General features: G+C 34.9%; 3 protein-coding genes across 4 annotated transcripts; 1 reads left to right on the top strand and 2 right to left on the bottom strand.

Annotated features, from left to right (window-relative positions):
- Window positions 1–9: 9 nt before the first annotated feature.
- On the top strand, window positions 10–9,119 carry LOC131779475 (E3 ubiquitin-protein ligase TRIM23-like). The gene is made up of 7 exons (XM_059096036.2): window positions 10–232; window positions 1,462–2,146; window positions 2,413–2,690; window positions 5,069–5,321; window positions 5,993–6,103; window positions 6,466–6,590; window positions 7,374–9,119. Exons 1-7 carry the CDS (start codon window positions 185–187, stop codon window positions 7,542–7,544), a joined length of 1,671 nt encoding a protein of 556 aa, XP_058952019.1. The 5' UTR covers window positions 10–184; the 3' UTR covers window positions 7,545–9,119.
- Window positions 8,527–14,593, bottom strand: LOC131779476 (putative ferric-chelate reductase 1). Of its 2 annotated transcripts, none has more exons than XM_059096037.2 (13): window positions 14,444–14,593; window positions 13,469–13,527; window positions 12,848–13,027; window positions 12,406–12,504; window positions 12,088–12,146; window positions 11,511–11,602; window positions 10,842–10,961; window positions 10,485–10,600; window positions 10,024–10,110; window positions 9,580–9,677; window positions 9,223–9,281; window positions 8,821–9,053; window positions 8,527–8,666 (listed from the first exon to the last, which is right to left on the bottom strand). In XM_059096037.2, the coding sequence occupies exons 1-13, from the start codon at window positions 14,538–14,540 to the stop codon at window positions 8,556–8,558; spliced, it is 1,410 nt and encodes a 469-aa protein (XP_058952020.2). In that variant the 5' UTR covers window positions 14,541–14,593; the 3' UTR covers window positions 8,527–8,555. The 2 variants fall into 2 exon arrangements, with proteins under 2 accessions (XP_058952020.2, XP_058952023.2); XM_059096040.2 differs by having other exon boundaries at window positions 11,520–11,602.
- Window positions 14,594–15,083: 490 nt separating this feature from the next.
- Window positions 15,084–17,069, bottom strand: LOC131779474 (neuromedin U receptor homolog nmur-2). The gene is made up of 3 exons (XM_066159332.1): window positions 16,847–17,069; window positions 16,496–16,745; window positions 15,084–16,380 (listed from the first exon to the last, which is right to left on the bottom strand). The coding sequence occupies exons 2-3, from the start codon at window positions 16,743–16,745 to the stop codon at window positions 15,575–15,577; spliced, it is 1,056 nt and encodes a 351-aa protein (XP_066015429.1). The 5' UTR covers window positions 16,847–17,069; the 3' UTR covers window positions 15,084–15,574.
- Window positions 17,070–17,146: the final 77 nt, after the last annotated feature.

Genomic DNA, 17,146 nt, shown 5'->3' with positions numbered 1-17,146 from the left:
TGTCGACAAGCCATAAAGTGTCCTTAAAAAACTACATTACGGAATAATACTGCATTGTCTCCCTGGCTCTGTGTTATGTGGCAGCCGCGTCAAGTAGGGCGGGAAATACAGAAGGTGAACGCAAAACAACAGCTATCCACGGTCATAAAACGAGGGGATTATCTTACTGTCATTCAGCAGAAAGATGGAAGCTTCTTCAGTTGTTGTACCAAAAACAAGAAGTCGTCTAAATGTGGGTATAAATTGATTGGTTAATAATATATAGCTGCAAAATTAAAGATAGGAAAAGAAAACCGGCTGACGATCCAAAATACTTTCATATGAGTGTAGATGTGTTTTCCCTGGGTTAAAAGCAAAACCGAGAACTTGGAGAATGAGAAATTAACCTTCAACTTACCCTTTTCAGCACAGTATTGTTTCTGTCCAAGTCATTTTCTGTGTGTTATCAATCAATATGTCAAACTTCAGCCTAAATCAAGTTCTAAAATTAGCAAAAACCTGGAAAAAAGATCGAGAGAAACTTAGTCGTGACTTTTTTGTTTTTATCAAACTTAATTAGAAAAAAAAACTTACTGCAAACATGCACATTGTAGGCGAGGACAAACTGCTGGGGTGGTTGGCTTCTTCTAACAGCACAATTTTTTTTCACCTAAGTGTAGGTAAATAGTGTTAAAGAGTATGTTTAACAAGCTATGGTTATTAAGTGGCAAGGGTAATATCTGCTCTTTTTCACTGACACCTTGCTGAATATAAATTTTTGTAATATATTTTTATGGCAAGTTATGCAACAAAGCTGTCTCGTTCTTCACTGAGGCAATTAATGTCATACTTGCTCCTCCAGAGTCTCCATTAACAAATATAATTAGTGGTAATAAGAGTAAAGGTATTAAGACTGAGTGGAGTTGAATATGGTCTAAAATCATACAAGTGTTTTATGAAATTGCACACCTGCAAAGTTGGGGTCTGATTTGTTTATTATGAGTATGATTACAAATTGAATTGGATGACACAAAGTCCCAATACAAATTAATCAAAACTGTGATAAAATTGTTTAAACAAACTAACCAGTAGTTGTAAATTTTAATTAAAAAAACCACAGTTAACTCAGGGAAATGTGCAACAACAGTGTGCACACATGATGCGTGCTGTCTTACATAAGCATGACACAAGCACTGTTCAATTATTCCTTCCAATTACATGCATGATGCATACTCTGTCCAAGTAGTGTTCAAATCAGGCTGGTGATAACCAATCACATTCATGGTCCCCTCATCTGAACTGAAAATGCCTTAGGACATGGAAATTTAACAACAAACCTGACAGCATGATAATTTAACTGCTGCATTTTGGGTAAATATATAACAATCGCTTTGTAGCTATTATTGTTTGTGAACTGGATTATTGATCATTATATAATGGAGTACGAGATATTGTAAGCACTGTGATGTTTATCAATTTCAGGTGTTAGAGTGTCGAGTTTGTGAAGATGTATTCACCCTTCAAGGTGACAAAGTTCCAAGGTTATTATTGTGTGGACACACTGTCTGTCATGACTGTTTGACTCGGCTACCAGTCCTTGGGCACAAACTTCACTGTCCCTTTGACAGACAGTCAACTGAACTGGGTGACTCTGGAGTCTGGGGTTTAAAGAAAAATTTTGCATTGTTGGAACTGTTAGAACGTCTTCAAGTGCTACAAGAACCATCAGTAATAAGTGACAGTGAGAGCAGAGATGACACTGTTAGATGTGATGAAAATGAAGAGCACATTGCCAACATATACTGTACTGTTTGTGAAACTAACTTGTGTGGTGAATGTGCAGAGGGTACTCACTCCACCAAAACTCTAGTGAAGCACAGAAGAATTCCCATTTCTGAGAAACCCAAAGAAAAGCCAAAATGTCTACAACACTCAGCTCATGTCATAGAATTCACATGTTTAGAGGAAGAATGTCAAGATAACTCACTGATGTGCTTTGTGTGTCGAGATTATGGTAAACATCAGGGACATAAGCATACTCTACTTGAGAATGAAGCAGAGAACATGCGTGCCTCTGTGACCAAAGTCATACAGCATGTTAGAACCTTTACTGATGAAGTTGATGGGTCAGCTGCAAGGCTTTCTTCAGTTATTGAAGCAATTGAAGGTTTGTTGCACAAAGTTGTTGAACATGTTTTGGGTTTTCAAGTTTTTGGTGGATGCATAAGGCTATTGGTTTTTAATAACCTATTCATGATGTAATTTTGATTTGCCTTGTAAAAGAGTTTGTGAAGCAGCAACAAAGTTGTCAAGTCAGACCTTGCCTTGCTCTCTCAATATGGTAAAAAAAATTTACCCCCCCAAAGATCATAGTGATCTTCAGTGAAAGCGATTAGGAAAATGTTGTAAATTGTCATTTCCCTTAAATTAAAGGTGGGGTGTTGATGCAAGAGGATGAACGAGGAAATCTCGTTGCGCAACATGTTGCTGGAACTGCAGAAGATGCAAGAAGTAAAGTGCGAGCATATTTTGATGATCTACGAGAAACAGTCAACCGACAAGAGGAGGCTGGACTTGCTGTTGTTAATAATTATGTGAGAGAGAAACTACTGTCACTCAGACAACAACAGGAGGACATGGCTGTTTTGATGTCGCAAGTAACATCTGTCTGTGTTGAGTGTGACAGAGCACTCAAGAGGAGTGATGCTGAGGTAATGTTATTTTATAACATTAATTTTATATTAACACAGGAGTTGAATTGTTGCCCTTCCCTGGTACTTAAAACTACAACTTGTGACATTAACTTCTGCACATGTGTCTCATAGCAAAGCCCTTATCACCTACCACTCTTGTGAACCACTTGTATTGTCCTTACACTAGGTTCTAGTATGTAAGAAGACTCATTAACTGCCCAGGATGTATATCTAGTGTGTTTGTATATAGGATAAGTTTACAATCTCAAATTAACAATCTCAAATTGACTTCTTGAAAGAGTTGTGGGGTTAAGGAAAATAGTAAACAAAGGTTTTTTTCCTTGTGATGAAAAGTGAGAAACAGAAGAAATCTAAGAAGTCAAGATTGAAATTGCAGCAGAATTTTGGAGAGCAATGTGAGATCTCATCTTTGTAATGTTCTCCCTGGTTTACAAAAGTTATCATGTTCCATACCAATTCAGATTGCTTTATTTCCATTTTGAATGGCTGAGTTTTGATAAAAATATTTTTCTTGGTGTGAAATCTTTCAAATTAATTTGTGTTTTATATTTCAATCTTACTCTTTGTTGTGGCTACATCCTCTTGTAGGAGGCAAAGCTACTTACTGTATGTAATTGAAATGAGTGAGTGAGTGAGTGAGTGATGGGAAGTAAGATGAGAATGCCAAACTTCACCCGATTTTTACCAGGTGGTGCATTTTGTCTATTTTGGAGTATCTATGTAGTTTGACCTTCTCATTAGAGATTATTGGGCACAGCATACAATAAAGAAAGAAGAATGCCTTTGAAAAAAATCACCTAGTGCCTGAAAGAATCCCAAATTATAATTTTTTTTCAGTTAACATCTCATAATAATTTCAGAAATTTCTTGCAGAAATATCTTAAAAGGTATGATTGGCACATTATGAATACTTAGGAAATTTTTTCTCTGAAGAGACAGAATTTTACATTCACAGCAAAATTACGTGGAATTATATTTTTGAGGCAACTAACTGTAGAGTTTTTAGATAACAGGGACTAAAGACCACAAAATACCTGTGTGAGTATATATAAAATATGTTTTTTCTCTTTCTCTTGAAATGAAGTAATGCAATATTTTTATTATTTTGAAAGTTATGAAAACATTAGGAACACAAAGTTTCCCATCTTGACCTACCCAGGTAAAAAAAATAACTCTTGTATGCTATGCATGCCTATGTTTTCAGTTCTTATTGTGACCCTGAAAGAGATGATAAACATCTCCAAATAATTTTAAAGTTGTTTCTTCAACATGTAATTGAAAACAAAACTCTTCCTTGCAGAAATATCTAAGTAAATGAGTGTGATCAGCACATCTGCATATTGTGGAAACTTTGAGTTTCTTGAGCCACCCCCCATAAAAAAGTTATGAAAACATTAGGAACACAAAGTTTCCCATCTTGATCTACCCAAGTAAAAAAATAAGTCTTGTATGCTATGCATGCCTATGTTATCAGTTCTTATTGTGACCCTGAAAGAGATGATAAACATCTCTAAATAATATTAAAGTTGTTTCTCCTGCATTTAATTGAAAACAAAACTCTTCCTTGTAGAAATATCTAAGTAAATAGGTGTGATCAACACATCTGCACATTGTGGAAACTTTGAGTTTCTTGAGCTACCCCCCATAAATTAATCACTATTACTATTGTTTAAATGGTAAAATATAATCATACCAACAAAAGTTATGGTAATGATTACTATAACTTTTGTTGGTATGATTATATTTTACCATTTAATTATTGGTTGAATGTCAATTAGTCACTATATTCTCACATCATCTTTCTCTTGTGGAACAGGGTACTTATAAATATGTGTGATGGGGCATGTTTTTGCATATGGATACAAATATTCTTCAACACTGCTTCATCATTATAATACCTCAAGTTCTTTTCAATGCTCTAGAAATTTTACTACATCAGTAGCCACATGTAGTCTCTGACTGCCTATTTTTTGTTTTTGTTTTTGTTTTTTTTTATTACTATTATTTATTTATTTTTGTCTTGGTTTTTTTTTTTACATAATTCCTTAATCTGGAAAGAATGAAAGAAATCATGTTAATATGATACAATTTAAAAGAAAGGAAAATTTTGAACCACATTTATTAGCTACTTTAAGGTTTTAGGAAAAGCTATTCATGCTATTCACCTATTAACCTACATAAAAGAATGTTTGGTTTTCAATATTGCTCAGAAGTTAAAAGAATTCACTAGATATGTAAATTAATCTGTTTTACCTGTGGCAGGATGTAATACCAGATTCAGTAAATTTCAGTTTTATGGAATTTGTTATTAATGGTTGTACTTCATGATATAAACATTTCACTATTTAAGTATCAATTTCTTTCAACCTTTGAAGGTAATAGAAGCCAGAAACAGTATCCACAGTCTTTTGGAAACAGTACAAGACCAGCAGGAGCAGTTCACCAACATTGCTAGCCTCTGTGACACAGATGCTGCCATCCCTGTTGCCTTTACAAAAGACAATAGGGTCCACATAGGCCCAAAAATGGAAATGAGAGTAGTTGCACTGGGACTTGATGGAGCAGGAAAGACTTCAATTTTATTTAAAATGAAGCATGATGAGTTTGTCTCGCCCATAACAACAATTGGTAATTGTTTTTACCCTAATCTATTTTAATTGAATGTGCTTTGATTAACTAGATTGGAATGGGGAAAGAATGCCTGGCTATAGATAGAAGAGACTTCAAGAGTTACATATGGGACCTTTTTTGTTTTAATTTGTCCTTTTACTTCATGGATTAGGTGATTGGATGTGGTATTTACCACACAGTTTCTCCCCCTACTCTTGAGCTTACCCTCTCTGATAGTCTTGCTCATTGGAATTACTCTCATTTTTTGATGGGTATTTAAGGACAGACAACAAGCCACTAGCTGTGTGGCTGAAAATTTTAGGTGTTTCATCATTGCAGACTAGCTTCGCAGTGGCCTGTTTTTGGGACACACTGTCTTTGAGTTCTAATAAATGGTTCATTGAATGGTCAAGTTTTCTGTTAATTAAGTTGTTTACTGCCTCAGTGATGTAAGTAGTCCTTGATTCCCTAAAAAAAAAAATGGAGTAACAAACCTGAACATTTCCTGAACTTGTTGGTGGGAGAAATGTGCATTTTGGTGACTTTGAAAGCAAAAATGTGGAAAGTCTTGTATAACTGAGATAGCAGTGAGTGGTTGTTTGCTGGAGAGCTGGAGGAAATTGTATTTTTTGGTGTTTAACTTGATACAGCTAAACTTCCTCTTCCTTAATTTTCTATATTTTTGACAGGATTCAATGTGGAAACTGTTGAACATCGCAGTTTAAAGTTTACTCTTTGGGATGTTGGTGGTCTGCAGAAACTCCGTCCACTTTGGAGACATTATTACCTTAACACACAAGGTTAGAATCACAAGAAATGAAGGTTGTTTGGTAAATTTGGCATTTATGCTGTTGAGGGCCTAACTTTGTTATGTACATGTAGGTCCATTTTACTATCATAATGATAAGTTCAATAGGTTAATGGTTTAGTGTACAGTTTCCATTTTGTCCAAATAACTGTTTGAACAGAAATTTCATCAGAACTTCATTTTGTAACTCTGAGCTAGGTTATTAGGGCACTAAAATTCTTGCAGGGTAGTAACGTATTTCCTGTAAACAGTAATATTAGCTGGTACGTAAGAAAAGTATTTTGTTACATGCAAGTATACAATCTAATTGCTGTTTCTTACTTTGGTTGAATTTTTTGTATTTCTATATTTTAGCTGTGATCTTTGTGATTGACAGTAACAATTTAGAGCGTATTGAAGAGGCTCATGAGGAACTTGCAAAATTAATGGCAGAGAAAAGACTGAAAGATGCTCTGTTGTTGATATATGCTAACAAACAGGTACACATGCTATAATAAGAACAATATCTCTTTGTGATAAGTGCTTTTCCTACTGTTATTCTCATGTACATTGCATATCACCATAGATTAATAAACAAATTAATTATATTTATAATTATATAATAAGTTCAGCTATGCACGCATTCTGATTGGTTCTCACTTATGATCTATTGGAGGACAGACATAGCTGATGTCATCATTCAAACTTTTTTTCCTTATATTTTAACTCTTTATTATATAAAACAAATAGATTCCAAGTTGCCTTGCGTCTGTTCAGTAATAGATCACAGAGGAGGTCAAAATGTGAAACGAACAAAAAAGTGGCACACGAGGCACAGCTGAGTGTGCCACTGATGTTCTTATCACATTTTGACATCCTCTGTGATCTATTACTGAACAGACACATGGCAACTTGGAATCTATTTGTTAGATATACATATGAATATTGTAAGAACTGAAAGCATGTCAGTTTGCAGATTTGGTTCAAATCCAAATGCCACCCCCTTGCTCTTTCTCCTGGATGAAATAGTGTGTGGTTTTGAATTCTTGTCCACTTCCCTTTTGATGGCCAGGTGGACAGTCTCTCTGGAGTGGGAATGTTAACACCTCCTATTCTATTCAATGTAAGATAGACAGTGTCCCTATTAATTATAGTTAACACATCAAATATATATTGACACTGAAACAAACATCTATTTCAATTTCAACTGGAGTTTTAATAATTTAATTTAAATAGCTTTGAATTAATGATGCTAAAATGGACACTCAAATGCTATCTTGTAGGACTTGCCCAGTGCTCTCAGTGTTGATGATCTCACTGAAAAGCTTGCTCTCCATAAGCTGTGTTGTGGAAGGAGCTGGAACATATTTGCCTCTGATGCACATTCTGGCAAGGGCCTACATGAAGGCTTAGACTGGCTTGCAAGACAACTTATGTCTGAGTTTGCACAATGACTGATAGTAAGGGCAAGGAACATTTGTGAAGAATGGACACACTTGAGTTCAACTCAAAAGCAAAGGTCAAGCCATGTTAGAGACAGAAGACAGGTTAGAAGTTGGTAGCTTAGGTCTTAAGGCAGCTAGGGTATAGTTAGATATGAAAGGTTAGTTTGCCAGCAAGCAGGGTGGCTGAGTGGTGCTGAACTGTTGATGTGTTGCTCCACAATCCAAGAATCATTCTTGAAAACTGCACTATTTGAAGAGGTTATATTCTCATATATCAATATCAATTTTCCATGAAAATATTTCTGGTATGAGTAAATCAATGGCTTTCACTCTAGTTTTTCATGAACAGATAGAAGAAAAAAACCCATATCTCTAATCTTTTGAACCAGAATCGTGGCTGTAAGGTGATATTACAACTGATATACAATAATATTCATCTTTTTCAATATTTATGTTTCTTTATTATAAGTAAAAGTGAGGTACAGTACATTGACTTTGAAACAGAACTAATTAAGAGCAGAATCAACTAATTAAAATAAAGACAATACTGAAGTTAAAACAAACTAGTAACACTGGCAATTTTTGCATTCTTTATGCAATTTGTACTATCATAATGATAAAGTAAACTTAATTAGCTGTATATTAGATAAAAAAGATAAATTCTTAAAATAACTGAACCCTGAGTAACCTACAGAATGCTGCATGCAAACTACATGTAATAACACTGTATCTTTGTAACCTTTAGTTAGGAAACACCCCAGAATAAGGGGAACTGTTTCAATCCAAATTGGAAATGACTTTCTTTTTTTCCAAAGAAAACTCTCAGATTGTATTAATGTAACAATCCTACAACTTATGTCTCAGGAAATGTAATCTTATTACCCTTCAACGTGCTCAGGAGTGAACACTTGTATGTTTTTTTTAAAACTGGCATTGCACTTTAGGTCTAAGTTAACAGTTTAAAACAGTTTTCTGTGGAAGGTTTTGGTACTCCACATTAAACAGAGCCAAAGTAGCTATTCAGTTATCATCAGCTTCCACATGCATAGTGATCAGTAACAGCATGGCCACACAAATAATACTTAGAGCCAAAATCAGAACTCCAAACATAATGGTGTGTAGCTTGAATACCTAAAAAAAAAAACAGAGGTATGCTTTTAAGAGAAACATCTGTTGTACTCTGGATTTACTCATCCTGTTTATTCTTGCCTCAGAGTTTGTTTTTTGTGTGTGTGTTCATGCTATCAGGCTGTTAGTTTCAAATACACCTAATTGACTAATGCACCTTCTCAACATCAATTTCAGTTCCACTGGCTGAAACTGGAGTAAGGTCAACTTCATCTTCTTGAGGTTTAGAAAGCACACAATACTCTCTAACACTTTTTCCTTGTTTGCAAGCCAAGTAGATTTCAAACATCACCACTGCTGCAAGCACTAGTAGATAGACGATCATCACATACACTGCAGAACTTTCCAGATGGAAGGCTGGTAGTACAGAACCCAGGAATATATTTATCACTTTAGAAAAAAAAAATCAAATTAGGTAATCCTTTCGTGTGAGGCCTGATCTACAAACTATCTTAACTGTTAGTCCATATTCAGTGTAATAAAAAATGTTGCAACTATTTAGTCCTTCTGGCATACAGCACAAGTTACACCACATACACTGTATGTGTTAGATTGATACCTGATAATGCTAAGGCAATCAATCCAAAACTTCTATGTGCCCAGTTGAACATCCATCGTCTTAAAAACAAACAAACAAAAGAACAAATGAAAACAATTGTGAGAAAATGGTTAAGGACTTCAGAGGATTCTAACAAGGCTTATTGCAGCTACTGTCCATTCAGTGAATGGTGTCCATATAAAATGGGGAGTGCCAAATTAAAATGGCCTTGCAGTACCTGCATATTCTGAGGGAAGTACTCATTTCATTACTATTTGCTGCTACCTAGTACCTCAATTAAAGAACAACAGTAAACCCAAAACACATGTAAAGAAAGCTGTACTAATTTTCACACTTCAGAGTGATATCAGAAATTACCTTTCTCCATATGGAGGAGGTCTGAGAGTTGCTGCAATTGGCTGTATGATAGTTATTGACAGTACAATAATGCCAATGACAGGATGAGCACCAGCATCCTATGGGCATCATTGACAAAATATACATTACCATGAGAAAGGCTTGACATGAATTAGTGTTCCCATAAAATAATTGATGGCATAAGTGAACTCAGCTGGATGTAACGATGGGATGTACTGTCAGTGGAAACAATTTTTACTTTGAGTAAGGTCATTACTCATGGGGGAGGGTTCTTCAAGCACTTAAAATGAGTGATTTGATCATTGTGTCTTACAGAAAGTAAAACTAGCAATCCACTTAAATTTTTGTGTTTATTCTACCATTTTTCATTTTTTGCTCTTTTACTTAGGTTGTGTTGCTGTGTCTTAAAAGAAAACTTAATTTTTCATTTGACACAAAACATACCTTAGACCATCCACCAACATAAATGAAGGCTAGAGTTACTCCTATTACAGTTAATAAGCCTGTGATAACCATGATAGCACGGTGCACCTGAGTGTATAAAAACATCATCAACTGTAGAAATTTTCCCCATCAAGTACTGCTTCTTATATTTTCAGTCAAGTAGGATGAACCTAATAAATTTGTCTACTTTTTCTATTCTTTGGAATCCTCCACCCAGATAATAAAATTTTTCCCCAGTGAAGCTTTTTACTGAAATACAAACAGTAGGCCTTTGACCACATTTTGTCAGTGGGAAAATGAAATTAATGCAACTAGACCTTGACTGAACATTAACTGTTTCTACATCAAATGTCAGTACTTGAAATAAGTGATAGGGCAAAACCTGCACTAATCTATGTAACCTTTAACAGGTTAATAATAAAGAATTTGGTTGAATTTCCATCTACACTACCAGGACAAACCTGAAACCAGAGCCTGTTGCCACACAGATCCTTTTCACCCCAGACTGGCTTCATGTATCTTGCTATAAACATCCCTATGGTGGCAAACCCCACCCAGGCAATCACCATCAACACTGCTGTAATCAAAATTCAGAACCTGTAAGCAGTCTTCCCTGTTGTCTAGTCAGTTGGCAGGTAAATTCAAGTAAAATGCCAGTTATCTCAATATTCTCTGTACATGAGAATTAAGCAGTGGGAATTTACAAATTATATGAGTGGAAGAGAATGAATGCCAGCAACCTAAGTGTAACAAAAAAAGGAATTTGTGCTACAAATACTGAAAACAATTTCAGATGTAATAACAATTTATAAAATTACCATGGATTTGAAGTAGGGAGAAATCATAGACTGATGCTTCAAGGCTTTGAATTTCCTCGAGATTCACTGGGCTCATGGAGTGACCTTTCCAGCTGTGTTCCCTGAGAGATCCACCAGTCCCTGTACAGGTTTAAACACGAAACCAAAAGTAATCCTCCTTATATTGTGCAGAATTATTACACCCTAACGTCAGTATACATATTCTCTAGAGTTACTATCCTCTAAACCTCTTCTAAGAAGCTGATCAGAAGAATTTGTTTGGCAATCAAGAGCTTCCTTAGTTGGTGATCATTTCCTTTATTCTCATGACCTTAATGTTTGATTCAGGGATGATGTGAAAAGAAAATTATATGTTAGCCCCTTTTAGGGGTTAAAGGGTTAATTCGAACTCTGTGCACAGCACTGAAACTGTAAGTCAATTACATGCAGGATTTTAAAATTAACTTTACATGATAAAAAGAACTGCATCAGAATGTATATATGTATATTTAAACACCTGTATCACAAAAGGTTGCAAATTTGAGAATATATACTAAATATATACACCTTTTATTTCCAATGTTGCTGTGTTTTTCAAAACAGGTATATATATATAAAATTGTATATCAATTGGACTTTTAAAACATCTAAACACAATTGGATTCAAAACAAAATAGCACAAAGTATTACCTGCCTTACCTGTAGGCCCTTGTGCAAATATAACAAATAAATTATTGTTCAGGTCAGAAGTCATGACTCCATCCTGCTTCTCTCTACTAAACCTAAAGTGTATACAAACACCTTGATAACCAAATAAATTTGTTTTTCCTTCATTCATCTCCTGTAAATTAATATTTATTTTCTCCAGCAATATAATAACAGACCACAAAAATTACATGGAGCAGTGGGGTGCATAGTAATAATTAAATGCAGTCATTAATGCTTAACCCTAAAAACACTCCTCACAATAACTAGTCAGTAAATAAAAATCTGTATCAAAAAAATAACAACTTGATTTTTTGCTTTCTTTTAATTTTTAAATTTAAGTTTCTGATCAAGAAATCATAGATATTTTTAACTCTTAAGCATCGTTAATCGAGAAATCAATATGATTCAACATAACAAAAATCAGTCTTGAATATTGACTTCAACATAATTATAATCATAGTTTTAATTTCTATTATCATTATCACACTTGAGTCCAATCAAATGGCTAAGATTTTGCAATTTAACCAATGCTACTGAGTCAGACATTTATTGTTTCTACCTGCATTTGATAGTTCCATCCTCATAAGATTGTTGTTCAATTTTTAGTCCTTTTATCTTCTGAAGAAGTAAAAAGTTAAGTGAAAGTCCACTGCAAATAAACCCTATTATCATTCAACTGCATTTATCACAGAAATGAAGCGGAATCAACCAAAAATTAAAAAAATATATATTGATAGACAGTCAATATAGAGCTTCATATGACCAAAGGACAGTTGATTACATTAATTAAAAAACTTGTATTGTTTTAGGTAAACTAGATAATTGTGAAAAGTATTGGTTCAAGGCTTAACATACTCTCTGTAGCCATCACTCTCACCTGTGTTGTTCTACTTGGTGTTTGATATCCCTTAACTGAATAATGACCAACTTGAGTGATACCATTTTGAAGGGAGCATATAATAGCATCTGTTCCATCCTAAAATTAAAATAAACCAAGCAAACAATTATGCTGTTCAAAATGCTGTTCACTGTTTTGCCTTGAAATTCCTAAAGCTTATGAATTTAATGAATTTAATGCAAAATTACTGCCCTATATCATGCTTTTTCCGCTTTTGTTTGTTTGTTTGTTTTTTAATTTGTGTGTGCTTTCTCTTTTGTTTTAAAAATTAAAAGCCACACAAAACTAGTTTTGTAAAATTCAACAGAGAAGAAACAACACAACAGAAATTACTGGCTTAATATAGTTTTAATACATCTGTTTAACTAAATGCAGATTTAAGAGGACTTTAAGGTATATCCTAAAAAACAGTAATGATTACCATAACAGCCTTGTGGTTAAATCCAACTGCTGCCCACTTAGTATTGCTGCTTAATTCAAAAGTAATGGTGGATCCTTGGGGTTTGTAAGTCATGAAGTATTCACATTTGTTTACTGCAGATTTACATGATTCTGGTTTAAAGAAACAGCCTTTTGTTTTACCACACCCATCTGCAGAAAACTGAGAGGTAAGAACAAATCATACAAACAGTTTGTTTAACATGTGGCTACACTATCAAATGTGTTACTTAAATTCCTTGATGATTTATTTGCCTTATTGGATTTGTTTTCATCAACAAATGCGTATTATAGATATCTATGAGAACATCTTGGCACTAAACTTTTTCTTTTGTTACAAACCTAAGGGAGTCTTATTGCCTCTCTCTTTATCAAGTATCATGGAGTATCTGTCAAGCAAGGTGACTAAACATAATTAGTAAACTGTGTCATTACGTTTTCATGGAAATAGCTCCTTCTTATTTAGCCCTCTCATTGCTGCCAATATCATCCAATTATGAATTTCCAGTTCATAACTAGAGAACATCTAATAATGCAGATCACCTTAAATCATTAACTCCTTCATCCTCTCATTTCTTTTCGCACATAAATGTGGTAATCTTACCGTCAAGGAAGTTTTGACACTCTGTCTCTGTTGTGGAAGACGACCATCACAAAGCAAAACTAAGGGGTTGTACACATTGTGTAATTATTAATTTGCTTCAATAAATGTTTAATTCTCTTTTAGACACATCTAATGGATCCTCTGAACAGCATTTACTTTTCAAAAATTATCCCTTCTTAGTCAAATGAATTGTTGAATTGTGGTTAACTAATACGGTAAAGCTCTAATAACACAACTTAAGCTTGGCTTCAAAAATTTGGTCACTTAAAGGTTAATAGCAGTTCTTTTCAAATTATACCAAAAGAGAGAAATCTAGTGCAAAATGGATTCCTGATTTCAATCATTATTGCATAGATGTGGAATTATTCTTTGTGAATCTGGCTTTAAACAAAGCAACCATACCCTGAGTTAAATTTTTGTTCTACCTCAGCAACTGTCAAGTAATATAATGAAAATAATAACTGAGAGATCTTGATCATATAAAAGACATTTTATGATTGATGAGACTGAAGTTTTGAAAAATGTTGTATTTTCAAAATTAAAAAGTCTGACATCAAAATCTATTTTTGAAAATTCTGCTTCAATAGGGTGATTTTAACAATGAGGTGGATGAAAGTCAAGGTTCCACTGTATAACTAACGTTGTCTCGTTATTATCATTATTATTAACTATTAAATGAATTAATTAATTCAGATAATTACAAATTAAGTGCCATATAACTGTCCATAAATAATTACTTGAATGGAAGAATCGTAAATAAGAAATCTCTAGATCTAAAAATGGAGGTAACATATTCATTCTTGATGCTTGACCGCCCACTGTTAGAAACAAGTTGAAATTTACAATCAGATAAGAGATTAAGATCCCTCAAAAGATTTCGCGAGTTGGTTCCTTCCGAATGATGTATAGTTATGAAGTTGTCATTACATGCGTACGAGTGAGTATGGTTAAAATCTATAGCGTAAAACCTCTCACCTTTCGACAGCAAAACGGCAAATACTCCAGGAATCAGAAATTTGTTAAGTATTGCGTAGTGTCGAGCCATACTCACAATTAATTCAGACTTACGCATATGATATACTTCTGCACATACTTTCACAACTAACACAAACTTAGTACCCAGATCTCTCTTCTCCTCGGTCGCGGCCCACTCCGCTGAGCTGCTTTGGAATTACAGGGCAACTGTTTGTTATGTATGTGCTCTAATTTCAGTTCGGCTATCGCGTGTTCTTAGGATTTTCTTGACAAGTTTCCACCGGATATTCTGATCATCTATTCACTTTCGCATTAATTCGTTGCTGGCAAATTTGCTAACTGGTCATAGCTCTACACGAAGGGATCTACTAGAGAATCAGAGGTAATCTCATTACTTCTATTTCGTGACTGTGGGGATCTTTACTTTCGAAACACGTTCATCTGTCATCCGCGATCCATCCCTCGTATGACCAAGTAGCTGGTCGTTTGTTCTGCTCTTTATTTGAAAATAATGTTAGACTTAATGTTTGTGTTTGTGTAAAGTAAAGCATCCGTCTTGACTGTCATGCAGTTAGTGATGCAGCGGTATAACTCACGGGTGACGGAAAACAAATCTTAAAAACGAACCACGAAAAAGGAGGCTTATGGTTACCATTTTTACGCGTTTAGCAGAAGTTCTTCAAATTAGTCTTATGTCTAACTTTAGCACAAATAAACTACAGTTTTTTGTTTTTGTTTTTTTTGGTGCGGAATACTAGTTATGTTAGAGAGGGGTAGGTCATCTCAGAATGAGGTACACACCCTTTCCCTAGATCCACCCCTGAAGTGGAGCGACAGTGTTCATTAATAAAAACATTTAAGTTTAAGGCGTTCTTTTCTAACCTCAAGGTGAACTTACAAGTTTATTTTTCGATTTGAATTGAAGAAAAACAACTGTGATCGAATTTCAATCACTTTGGTTAAAAGGGGGAACTGAGCTTTTGAATAAACTTATGGTATCCTCGTAATAACGGGTGTAAGTTACTGTTTTAGGGGCAGGGAATTCGAACATTTAAGAAGTTTATACCAAACGATTTTACAGTCAAGGAAAATACATCGTGTTCATGAAGAACTACGAAACACTGTGTCCCCTCAGTTACCTGAGTTTCGTAAAACCATTAGTTCATACATTTGACTTTCCATCATTTTTTTGCGTCTTCTGTTGAAAAGTTTTATCTTTGAAACCTCGAAGGTTTTACACAAACTGTCCCTGTACTCTTTGTTTGTCATCCAGTATATCAAAGGATTGACGCATGAATTAGACATGGCGAGAATTCCACCTATAATGTGTATGGGACTATCAATATTTGTGATGCCAAAAGGAGACAGAACATAAATAGCTTGAGCTGGTAGCCAACACAGTGTCAGAGTTAGACACGCTACGGCGCACATGCGTAATAGCGCTTTCTGTTGTTTTCTTTGTCGCTCACCGTAACATCTCGCCACCAGTGATGTCTTGAAAAGCAATGCAATATGAGCAAATGACGCCCATGTAATTATACATGGAAGGCAAAACCCTATAACAGAGTTGATAAATATTACTATTGTTTGAGTAATTGTTTCTCCATATGGCGCTTTTATCGGAGAACATTTATTTCCTAACAATTTCCATTCAAAGAATTTGTTACTCTTCAAAATACAGGTAAACACCCAAATGGCCAAAATGTAAAGAAACATCCTCTTCGTTGTGAAGTAAAACCTGTAAGTCATTGGTCGAAAGATAGAAAACCATCTCTCCACAGCCAAACACGTGACCTTCAAAATAGAGACTCTCCCCATTGTAAAGAGGACATATCTGCTGCCCAAAAAGCGGCAAAAAACTTCACCACGTAAGCCACTTGGAACTGGGAAGGATGAAATGCTAACAACATATCCTGGGGTGAGAGGGATTAATATCCCTCATGAACGTAAAAGTAAAAGAAAACAAAGAAAATTAGGTGACCATTCAACGATTAAAATTACCTTTCTTCAAGGAAAATTATTGCATGATTGCACAAAAGAACACGAGATTACCTGTTAGCAGATCCGTAATGGCAAGCGAGAACAGGAGAATGTTGTGCGCTGATTTCAACATGACAGGCTTCCTTATCATAACCACACAAAAGAAGAAGTTTAAAAACACGGAAAAAGCAGCGATTAGTCCAAATACCGCTCGTGTCCCCTCCACCTGCGGCAGTTTAACAGCTTCAACGGTTGATGTATCTCCATAGCTCGTATTTCGCAATTCTGAATCAGTCAGACTCAGGCTACCCATTATTAACATCTTGTAATGAGAAGAAACGGTGTTCATAAATTGTTATTAGTACCGACTAGTAAACAATTTGAGGAATAAAGAAATTGCCTTCACAGAATACTTATGCTTACGAAGTTTTTGCCTTCTTTCTGGATTTCGTGCACGTCAACAGTGTGTAGTGTAACAGTTTCGTGCAATCAGTGTAATCTTCTTCCTGTCCGATTTAACACAAATCTTCCAAATACACAGATAATAACGCAGCTGTCATGAGTATTGACTTAGTTCCAAGCCAGTCTTTTATGCCAGGTAAGATTTGAATCACTATGCCACTTTTTTTAGAAGTTTTTTTTTATATTGCTGCATAAAAACTGTGAGAAAAAAACGTTTGTTATCCGTTTTCATGTGATAAGTTTTGTTTCCGTTATTGCTTT

The sequence above is a fragment of the Pocillopora verrucosa genome, chromosome 12, assembly GCF_036669915.1.
Source record: "Pocillopora verrucosa isolate sample1 chromosome 12, ASM3666991v2, whole genome shotgun sequence".
In the NCBI taxonomy this organism is placed as follows: Eukaryota; Metazoa; Cnidaria; class Anthozoa; order Scleractinia; family Pocilloporidae; genus Pocillopora; species Pocillopora verrucosa.
This window is presented reverse-complemented; position numbering and strand designations above follow the sequence as displayed.

Bases quoted from the DNA above. Each gene is read 5' to 3' on its own strand.
- LOC131779475 (XM_059096036.2), top strand. From the start codon at position 185: ATGGAAGCTTCTTCAGTTGTTGTACCAAAAACAAGAAGTCGTCTAAAT. The intron at 233-1,461 runs GTGGGTATAAAT...TATCAATTTCAG, and splicing joins AAACAAGAAGTCGTCTAAAT to GTGTTAGAGTGTCGAGTTTG. The intron at 6,104-6,465 runs GTTAGAATCACA...TCTATATTTTAG, and splicing joins TTATTACCTTAACACACAAG to CTGTGATCTTTGTGATTGAC.
- LOC131779476 (XM_059096037.2), bottom strand. From the start codon at position 14,540: ATGCGTAAGTCTGAATTAATTGTGAGTATGGCTCGACACTACGCAATA. The intron at 11,603-12,087 runs GTAGAAACAATA...TATACACTTTAG, and splicing joins GATGGAACTATCAAATGCAG to GTTTAGTAGAGAGAAGCAGG. The intron at 10,601-10,841 runs GTAATTTTATAA...TTTTGATTACAG, and splicing joins CTCCCTACTTCAAATCCATG to CAGTGTTGATGGTGATTGCC.
- LOC131779474 (XM_066159332.1), bottom strand. From the start codon at position 16,745: ATGTTAATAATGGGTAGCCTGAGTCTGACTGATTCAGAATTGCGAAAT. The intron at 16,381-16,495 runs GTAATCTCGTGT...TACGTTCATGAG, and splicing joins CATTACGGATCTGCTAACAG to GGATATTAATCCCTCTCACC.